The sequence below is a fragment of the Capra hircus genome, chromosome 16 (genome assembly GCF_001704415.2).
Source record: "Capra hircus breed San Clemente chromosome 16, ASM170441v1, whole genome shotgun sequence".
In the NCBI taxonomy this organism is placed as follows: Eukaryota; Metazoa; Chordata; class Mammalia; order Artiodactyla; family Bovidae; genus Capra; species Capra hircus.
This window is the reverse complement of record NC_030823.1, coordinates 74,333,032-74,343,291: the sequence shown is the minus strand read 5'-3', so window position 1 is coordinate 74,343,291 and position 10,260 is coordinate 74,333,032. Positions and strand designations below refer to the sequence as shown.

General features: G+C 44.9%; 1 protein-coding gene across 1 annotated transcript in view; it reads left to right on the top strand.

Annotated features, from left to right (window-relative positions):
* Positions 223-10,260, top strand: part of LOC102169502 (membrane cofactor protein-like) — a 32,854-nt gene continuing 22,816 nt past the window's right edge. Inside the window, exons 1-4 of the mRNA XM_018059967.1 lie at positions 223-361; positions 925-969; positions 6,064-6,252; positions 6,593-6,695. Coding sequence (XP_017915456.1) covers positions 223-361; positions 925-969; positions 6,064-6,252; positions 6,593-6,695 — 476 coding nt within the window. The remainder of the gene's footprint in view (positions 362-924; positions 970-6,063; positions 6,253-6,592; positions 6,696-10,260) is intronic.

Below are 10,260 nucleotides of genomic sequence, written 5' to 3'. Positions count from 1 at the left end.
CAGAGTTGAGACCCATTATGCTAACGGCCCCGGGTTGTTTAACCATTTACTTTCCCAGACATGCTCTCCTGGGAACACAGGGTAGAACAAACGGATTTTAGCAGTTGGGAGAGCGATGGCCAAACCTTTCGTGATTCGGGAATCTATCCGGCCATGAGAGGCTTCAGTAGCAGAGGCTCAGCCACGGAAATTTCAAATACTGTCGTGAATGATGCCTGACTAATGGCAAAGATCGAGCAAGGAGGGCCCAGGTGTCGTTACAATCTGGAGGGCCCCAGGTCCAAAAGGAGTCATGACGGGTGTCTGTCCCACAGTGACCACTGCCTAAGCTCTAGATTTCTATCTTCAGGTCGTTACGCTTGATTTTTCCGGAAAAAGGACAATGATGACCACGCCAGCCCTTGATTCCTTTCCACCCTTCCTGCGTAAGGTGGTTAACAGTCTTTTCACCAATAGCCGGTGAACCAGCTATTCCCGCCGAGTCGCCGCGGCTCTCCTTCAGGTCTGCAGGCAGAGGAACTAGAGACGCGCCGTGTGCCGACGTCTCCCCGCCCACGGGGAACCCTCTGTAGCGCCGCGCCCCGCCCCGCCCGGCGCAGGAACCGCCCCTAAAGCACGGGGACCGCCCCTCCAGGAGCAGGGACCGCTCCTGGCGCCGAGGCCCCGCCTTGCAGCCCGCTCATTGGCCCCGCTAGACACTAACCCCGCCCCCGGCACGGCCCAGCCACGGCCCAGCCACGCCCCACCGCGTTACAGCTCCGGACACCTGTGAGTCTGGGGATTGTTGCGTCTGGCAACCGAGCTCAGAGCTCCACCGGCTGGGCTCAGCTTTCCCGCTGCTCTCCCGAAAGTGACAGAGGCTTTCGTATCGCGCAAGCCCCTCCTGGTCGCCCCGGGAGTCCCCCTTTTTTTGGTGCTTCGTAGGGATGCTTTTGGTGGTCCTCGTGCTCCTGCTGCCCACAGTCTCCGGTAGGAGCCTGCAGAGTGTGCTCCCTGGTGGGGAACCGGAGCGGCTCGCGAGGCCGGCCGACTGGAACCGAGGGTGGGAGATTTGCTTTTAGTCTCTCGTGAGAGTCGCGGGGCTGGGTCCACTCCGGGGTCATAAGGAATTGGGGTAGAAAGCATGACCAGCGCGTCCGCGGGTCGTGCTGCGTGGAGTAGGGACCACATAGCGCTGGAAGAGAAGTCTTGCTTGCGGTGGGCACTCAGCGGGGCGGCGTGATGGGCGAAGCTGAGGCTTACCAAGGGCCAGGCTGGTGTTCTTCAGTCGCTAGTCGTATCTGACTCTGCAAACCCATGGACTGCAGCAAACTAGGCTTCCCTGTCCTTCACCATCTCCTGGAGTTTGCTCAGACTCAGGCCCATTGAATCGGTGATGCCATTCAACCATCTCCTCCTCTGCCGTCCCTCTCTCTTCCTGCCTTCAATCTTTCCCAGCATCAGGGTCTTTTCCAACGAGTCAGTTCTCATCAGTTCAGTTCAGTTCAGTCGCTCAGTCGTGTCCGACTCTTTGAGACCCCATGAATCGCGGCACGCCAGGCCTCCCTGTCCATCACCAACTCCCGGAGTTCACTCAGACTCGAACCACAGGACTGCTGATCTGGCGCTGGTGGTGACGGTTTGCTCAGGTGCCTGGGAATGTAGTTAGGCTGGTGTTGTGCCTGTGGGGAGAGTTTGCCCTATATTCTCTGGGCAGTTTGATAACTTGGGAGTAGGGGTGTTTGTGCCCCTGGGGCTTGGCTGGGCTAGGAGAGCCCACACAGAGTGTTTCCTAGTGTGTGCTTTGTAGAAGTGGCCATCCAGCGGTGCCAAGTGTGGGCCCAGGAAACTACTGCTTGCTTTGTGTGGGGCTGGGAAGTTCATTTGGAGGTCAGATAAGAACGTGTGCTGGGTGGGGCCCCCACCGGTGGGGCCCCCACCCACTCCCCCCACCCTCCCAGTTCCTCTTTGGTGGTGGAGGCTGTAACTCAGGATCCTGGAGGCAGCAGAAGTCACCATCCTTGTGCCCCACGTGGTGATGCCATTGACGCTGGCAGCAGCAAGGTACCAACACCCAAGACGTATAGAAAGTAATAAGGTGGCCACTGGGCAAGACCTGTGAAAGAGGCAGTGGAGGGTGAAAGTGCCCACTTGCAGATATTGCCAGAGGCAGCACAGAGGAGAGAAACCAAAGACTGGTGCTGTAGTGCCACCTGCTGGGGAAAAAATCTTTTAATTTCTAACGGGTTGAATCATTCTCTTCCTGCCTTATTGCACCTGCTGCTGCTGCTGTCACTTCAGTCGTGTCCGACTCTGTGTGATCCCATAGACGGCAGCCCACCAGGCTCCCCTGTCCCTGGGATTCTCCAGGCAAGAACACTGCAGTGGGTTGCCATTTCCTTCTCCAATGCATGAAAGTGAAAAGTGAAAGGGAATTTGCTCAGTCGTGTCCGACTCTTCACGACCCCATGGACTGCAGCCTACCAGGCTCCTCCGTCCATGGGATTTTCCAAGCAAGAGTATTGGAGTGGGGTGCCATCGCCTTCTCCACCTAGTTACCCTCATACTTTTTATGCATGTTAAAGTTCCAAAGAAGTAAGTTAACCATGTATAGGGGTGAATTCTAACTAATCAAAATACTGTACGTGGTGTTTTATAAAAACATTAAGCCTTTTATACCCCAACCTACCTGCTGGGGGCCTACCTGCGAAGGAAGGCAAACAGACAGAAAGTAAGAAACAGTCATGAATTGTTTCTGAAGACTTGGATTCAGTGTCTTTTCTTTACAACTGATGATGCATCTACCATCCAGTTTCATCTTCCCCACCGACTGGAACCATGATTTTGTAGCACATTTTCCAAGTTTGATAAAAAGGTGTGCAGTGTTAGAGAATGTAGATGTTCTTGCTTACAAGCATTGTGCCAGCCTTCTAAAAAGTTCATTAATCAAGCATGGACATTAATTTCAATAAACTTTTGTTTTTTATATTCATTTTAAAAAATAGTTTGTGTAGACAGTGAGAGAAGGGGGCAAGATGGTCAGGTTTCAATGAGATTTCACTTTGATCAGAGACCAGAAGTTTCCTGAAGGTACTACCTGGGCGGGGATCTGGTTTTGTGCTCGAGTACCAGGGTAATGTTTAAATTTAGTGAGCAAGTACAGAGTCTCGGCACAACTTTTGTAAGTGTACAGAAGGTGAACAGTTCTCTTGATATGTAGTAGAGACTGTTTCAGATTCCTGAAACTCATCTGGAAAACTAGGGAATTTTATGAATGCTGCCTATCATATTATATAATGGTATCCGCTGTTAATGTGTAACATTGCAACCCAATAACTATTATATTGTAAATTATCTAGAAAAAAACTTAGTCACTATTTTTCTGAAATGAGAAATGTTTAGTTTGAAAATCCTCACAGGAATAAAGAATTCAGTATTCTGAGTAAGAGAAGAAATTTGGTAATTGAAAAGCATGATATTGGACTCAATCATTACAGTGTTTAAACCTTGTATTCGACTGGTTACCAAAGCATACATTCCAAACTGTATATAGTTGAAAGTGTGCCTTTCATGATGCTTGTTAGTGGGAAGAAATACTCGTTAGCTGAATGGATTAAACCATCACATTGACATTTCTTTTCTTTTCATATTAGAAATTCTTTCATGATATGGTTTCGAGATAGGTAGTGAAATCAAATACATAAACAAATGACACTTATATAATTTAATTATGGACATGCTATTTCCTTGATTTCTCTCTTGGTCCCAGGAAACTCTGAATGATGTTATATATTTGTATCTTATTAATAGGAATCATATTGCATTTATAATCCATTTTTTTCCTATTGCAAAATGACAATGTATGGCTCAGAATATTCAGTATATTTAATGTTATTAATAAAATTCAATGCTATACTGATCTTTTTGTTGTTCTTGTTCAGTCACTAAGTCGTGTTCGACTCTTTGCAATCCCATGATTTGCAGCAAACCAAGCTTCCCTGTCCTTCACTCTCTCCCAGAGCTTGCTCAAATTTACGTCCATGGAGTCAGTAATGTTATCTAACCATCTCATTCTCTGCCCCCTCGTTCTCTTTTCGCCTTCAATCCTTCCCAGCATCACGGTCTTTTCCAATGAATTGGCTCTTCACATCTGGTGGCCAAAGTTTTGGAGTTTCAACTTCAGCACCAGTCTTTCCAGTGAATATTAGGATTGACTGGTCTGATCTCCTTGCTGTCCAAGGGACTTGCAAGAGTCTTCTCCAGCACCACAATTCCAAAGCATTAATTTTTTGGCACTCAGCCTTCTTTATGGTCCAGTTCTCATATCCGTACGTGACTACTGGAAAAACCATAGCTTTGACTAGATGGGCCTTTAGCAGCAAAGTGATGTCTTTACTTTTTAACACATTGTCTAGGTTCGTCATAGCTTTCCTTCCAAGGAGCAACCATCTTTTGATTTCATGGCTGCAGTCACTATCCACAGTGATTTTGGAGCCCAAGAAAATGAAAATCTGTCACTGCTTCTACTTTTTCCGCATCTATTTGCCATGAAGTGATGGGGCCTGATGCCGTGATCTTGGCTTTTTGAATGCTGAGTTTCAAGCCAGCTTTTTCACTCTCCTCTTTCTCCTTCAAGAGGCTCTTTAGTACTGATCTTTAAACAAAGTTTTTAATAACAACATCTTTTTTTGTTTGTTTGTTCGTTGCTTTTGTTTTCGGCAGTTGATTGAGGAGAATTCATATATTAAGACCAGAATGCTGGAAATGTTGAAAACATTTTGCCAAAAGTGGATTTCAGCACGTGGTGTAGTGAAATGTTGGACCAAATTTTAAGAGAGGCGCTTAGAATTTAGAAAGTGATGAAAAAGGATGATAACATTCACTTGTTTAGAGTTCTCTCTTGACTAGTCTTTCCATCTAAAGACCTAGACCCAAAGAATAAGAAAGAAAATTTCTCTCAGGGATCAAAATAGTCTATCTCCCATCTCCTTAGGTCCTATAACCTTATGGGAGAGGCTTCTGCATCCTTTTAGCACTTTAGACTTTAACCAATGTGTCTCCACCGTAATATTTTACATTATTTTCTAATAGATTTATAAGATTATTAAGAGCACAGATAATTAAAAGGAAGAGGACTTGCTGACGTAGGAACAACACTATTCGAGGGAAGAACCACCACCACCCCCCCCCACAGAAAAAGGACAGAGGTAAAAAAAAGTTCTAAAAGTGTAACAATATAACAGCTTTACAGTCCAGATGCATTGGATAAACAGCCCAAAGAGCTACTGCAGGGGGCATTTAAGGGAATGCATAATCCATTAATCAGTGAAAGAAGATTAAATTATTACTACTGGAACATCCAAGAAACCAATTTTTACCAAGGCTATTCAAGGTAATAAAATTTGATATTTCAAGGTTTCCATTTATTTGCAAAATGCTCAATTCACTAATACAAAACACCTAAGAGGAAGTCATAATTTTAAATATTTTAGTCGATATTTATTTTGATCTCTGATATCCACAAGGCTTATTTGATATTTACCTCTTGCCATAGCATGTCTTGAGCACCCAGTGTGTACAGGGTGTAGTATAAAAAGAAGATGTATGCTCTCTGCCCTCTAGGGCCTTGCTTTCTGAGAGGAAACTGAGCCCAAAGTGGTAGGTGATCATAGGTTTGTGTTTCAAACTATGGAAGCATAATCTGAGCAGAGTGCCATAGACTACAGAAGACCTCTTAGAGGAGAGGTGAATGTCAAAATACTGAATTTAGAAAGAAGTGGGGAAGGACACATACCTATAAACATATTTCAAAACCAAAAACATTGAGGCTATCTCTTCAATTTAGTGTTGAACGAAACTTCACCTTAATCCTCAACAAACCAAAAGCTCATGGATTATCATTTAAAATAAGCAAGACACATCCTTTGCTGCAATTACCACTTGAGTAAAAGCAAGAACAGTCATTTAAAACCTTGCCAAGAATCTTTCGATTTATTCTGTACTACCTACCTGATGCCAGGCCGCAGTCCCCGCCTGATGAAATAAACTACTTTATTTTCATGCTCTTATTCTCTTTATACCTAGATGCCTGTGGTGATCCACCAAGGTTTGAAACTATGAGGCTCCGGGGTGCGCCTAAGCCCAGGTATCGTCCCGGGGAACGTGTGCAATATGACTGTCGCCTAGGTTTCAAGCCCATAGTTCCTCTTCGTTCCAGATCTGCTGTTTGTGAGGATGACAATACATGGTCAGCTCTCGAGGAGGCCTGTACAAGTAGGTAAACTTTTTTTTTTTATTATTGCTCTGGAGAGTTTCACACGTTATAGTGCACATAGTCATCTACTTCAATGATGGTTTTCTCATGCGAATATAGGTTTTAGATGGCAATGCATTTTTTCAGGCTTAAAAAATCCCCAGAGAATAATCGTCTTGGCAATTGGTTACCTGGGTAGATATGAACCATGTTTGGCCATATAATATGGAAAGAAAATAATAATTAAATGAATAATAAGATCCCCATGGGTTCAAACAAGAATTGTAGAATTTTGAATTTGATTTAAATCTATTTTTTGAAATTGCTGTAAACCAACAAATTTTTAATATTTTCTCTTAGGAAAATCATGTCCTAATCTGGGAGATCCAGTGAATGGTCAAGTTTACTTCGTCAATGGAAGTGTTCTGTTTGGTTCACAGGCTCACTTTGTTTGTAATCAGGGGTAAGTAAGATGTTACTTACAGAAAATAAGGTTCGGTTCAGTTCATTTCAGTCGCTCAGTCGTGTCCAACTCTTTGCAACCCCATGAACCGCAGCACGCCAGGCCTCGCTGTCCATCACCAATTCCCAGAGTTCACCCAAACCCATGTCCATCGAGTCAGTGATGCCATCCAACCATCTCATCCTCTGTCGTCCCCTTCTCCTCCTGCCCTCAATCTTTCCCAGCATCAGGGTCTTTTCCAATGAGTCAACTCTTCCCATGAGGTGGCCAAAGTACTGGAGTTTCAGCTTCAACATCAGTCCTTCCAATGAACACCCAGGACTGATCTCCTTTAGAATGGACTGGTTGGATCTCCTTGCAGTTCAAGGGACTCTCAAGAGTCTTCTCCAATACCACAGTTCAAAAGTGTCAATTCTTCAGTGCTCAGCTTTCTTTGTAGTCCAACTCTCACATCCATACATGACTACTGGAAAATCCATAGCCTTCACTAAATGGACCTTTGTTGGCAAAGTAGTGTCTCTGCTTTTTAATATGCTGTCTACGTTGGTCATAACTTTCCTTCCAAGGAGTAAGCGTCTTTTAATTTCATGGCTGCAGTCACCATCTGCAATGATTTTGGAACCCAGAAAAATAAAGTCTGACACTGTTTCCACTGTTTCCCCATCTATTTGCCATGAAGTGATGGGACCAGATGCCATGATCTTCGTTTTCTGAATGTTGAACTTTAAGCCAACTTTTTCACTCTCCTCTTTCACTTTCATCAAGAGGCTCTTTAGCTCCTCTTCACTTTCTGCCATAAGGGTGGTGTCATCTGTATATCTGAGGTTATTGATATTTCTCCCAGCAATCTTGATTCCAGCTTGTGCTTCTTCCAGCCCAGCGTTTCTCATCATGTACTCTGCAGATAAGTTAAATAAGCAGGGTGACAATACACAGCCTTGACGTTCTCCTTTTCCTATTTGGAACCAGTCTGTTGTTCCATGTCCAGTTCTAACTGTTGCTTCCTGACCTGCATACAGGTTTCTCAAGAGGCAGGTCAGGTAGGTTTTAATTGTAATCTCCTCAAATATTTTCTCATGATTTTCTTTTTCTCATTCTCTCCTGGGACCTCTGTAATTTGAATGTTGGTTTGCATAATGTTTTCCCAGAGGTCTCTGAGACTGTCCTCTCTTATTTTCATTCTTTTTAATTTTCTCCTTCAGTTATTTCTCCCATTCTATCTTCCTGCTCACTTACCTTTGTTTTGGCTCAGTTGTTTTGCTATTGGCTGCCTCTAGTGTACTGTTTGTTTCAGCTATTGCCTTGCTCATTGCTGATTGACAATTCTTTATTTCTTCCAAGTCCTTATTAAACATTTCTTGTATCTTCTCTATCCATGCCTCCATCCTATCTGTCTATGCCTCCATTTTATTTCTGAGATTTTGGCTCATCTTTACTCCCATTACTCTAAACTTTTTTGGGTAGACTGCATATTCTCTCTTCATTTGTCTGGTCTTGTGAGTTCTTACCAGGCTCTTTCATGTGCTACACGCTTCTTTGTCTTTTTAGTTTGTTTCGCTTACTGTGCTTGGGTCTACTTTTCACAGGCTGCAAGGATGTAGTTCCTCTCACTTGTGATGTCTGTCTCCCATGGGTGGGGTTGCTTTCTTGGTAGGGAGTGCCAGTGTCTGTTATGGTGGTTGGAGGTAGATCTTGTCTCTAAAGGGCAGTGCCATATATCCAGCAGTGTATTTTGAGATGTCTGTGAACTTGGTATGGCTTTGAGCAGACTGTCTGCTAATGGGTAGGGTTCTATTCCTGTTTTTCTAATTGTTTGGCATGAAGTGTCCAGCACTGGAGCTTGCTGGCCTTTGTGTCGGGCCAGGTCTTATGGTTGAGATGGAGGCCTTTTGGAGACTTCTTCCCAATTAATATTCCGTGAGGCTGGAAGTTCTCTCATCATGGATCAGGTCTCCTATCTCAGAGTTTCAGGCCTGACCCCATTGCTGGAGCACCAAGATTCCACAAGCCATACAGCACAGAAGAGAAAGAGAAAGAAAAAGACAGAAAAAAAGAAAAATTAAAACAAACAAAGGCCCAAGACAAATATTAGAAGCAGCACTTAACATGTAATAACATACTATCGAACTCACAAACTCAAAATTTTTTTTTAAAGAATGAAAATGGGAACAAAAAAATGAAAAGAGCAATTAAACCATAAACAAACCCATAAATGAAAACAAACAGTAGAAACTAGACTAGCAAAATACAGAATCAAAAACATGGGGAAAACTGTAATATAATGAGAAAGTACTGTGGAAATAGGAAAACCATTTTTAAAATTTATTTAAAAGCAAAAAGCATTAAGTAAAGGAAAAATAAAAGCAGTAGTAAAGAATAACAATAAAACAATATAAAAAGAAGAGAGAAAAAATATATAAAGACTGTAGTAAGAATATTTTCCTGTGGCTTTCATTTGTCCGTGTCCACGTCACACTGAGAGCTCCAGTAAGTCTGCCTACTCAGAAACGCCTCCAAAAATTCTAGGAAGGTCTCTGAAACCTGCTGTGGGCACTGTGGGGTCAACTCAGATTCAGATCTGGTTTTACTCCAGCTTTTACTTGCTTACAAAGTCTCACAGTCCACAGCCTTAAGCTAATTGTGGGGATTTAGTTGGCTGCTCCTGGGACTACACAGGGAATTCCCTTCCTCTGAGTCCCTGGTGCTCAGTCTTGGTTTTGGTCCCATCTCCTTTTATAGACCATCCTCTGGTGTGTGTTCCCCACCCAGGCAATGGCAGCAAAGGCTGTGGCTTATTAGAACTCACTTGCTTAGTCAGTCCGGGCAAAGGGAGCAATATGCCGGACACAGTTGGGATGTGCAAGGAAAACCTGTGGCAGCAGAGACCTGTAGGAAGTTAGTACAGCCTCAGGCAGTTGTCTGCTCCCCCAGGGGAACTGGCCCCAGGTCGAGGGTCCCTTGGCAGCGCCAAGCAGCACAGGTACGGGCAGTGACTTTTGCCTGCTGGCAGCTTGGTGGAGGCTGTGGTGGACGTCATGCCAACCTCTGGGGCGGGGGTCTGCCATGGCATTTTGTCCCCTATCTCTGGCACGTGCTTTGGTGGCAGCCAGCCTGCTTGCCCACCTCTGGGACCACAGACCCCAGCCCATCTCACCTCTGGCATTCATGAAGGCAGTGTCTTGCTGTCTGCAAGCCCACAGAGTTGGAAGGTCCCCACAGCAATGATCTCTTACTTCTCTGGCTGGCACAGACTTTTCCCTGGAATCCCTTGGCTGTGCTGCGCGGGGCCCTTCAGGCTTTCATCATGGCCCTCAACCCCAGTCCTCTCCCAATGGCCCAATCTCCAAAGCCCAAGCCTCAACACCCAGCCACCACTCACCACGGCAGGCACGCAAACAAATGTCTCAGACTGGGAGGTGCTGTCAGCACTGAGGTCTGTGGTGAATTCTTTCCACTTCTTTTTCCAAGGACCTGTTTGCGGGCTCCCCTCTGAGGTTCTGAAGCTCACCCCTATCCCCTCCCATTAGGGGATTTGCTAATGTGTGGAAATGTTCCCTCCTTCATA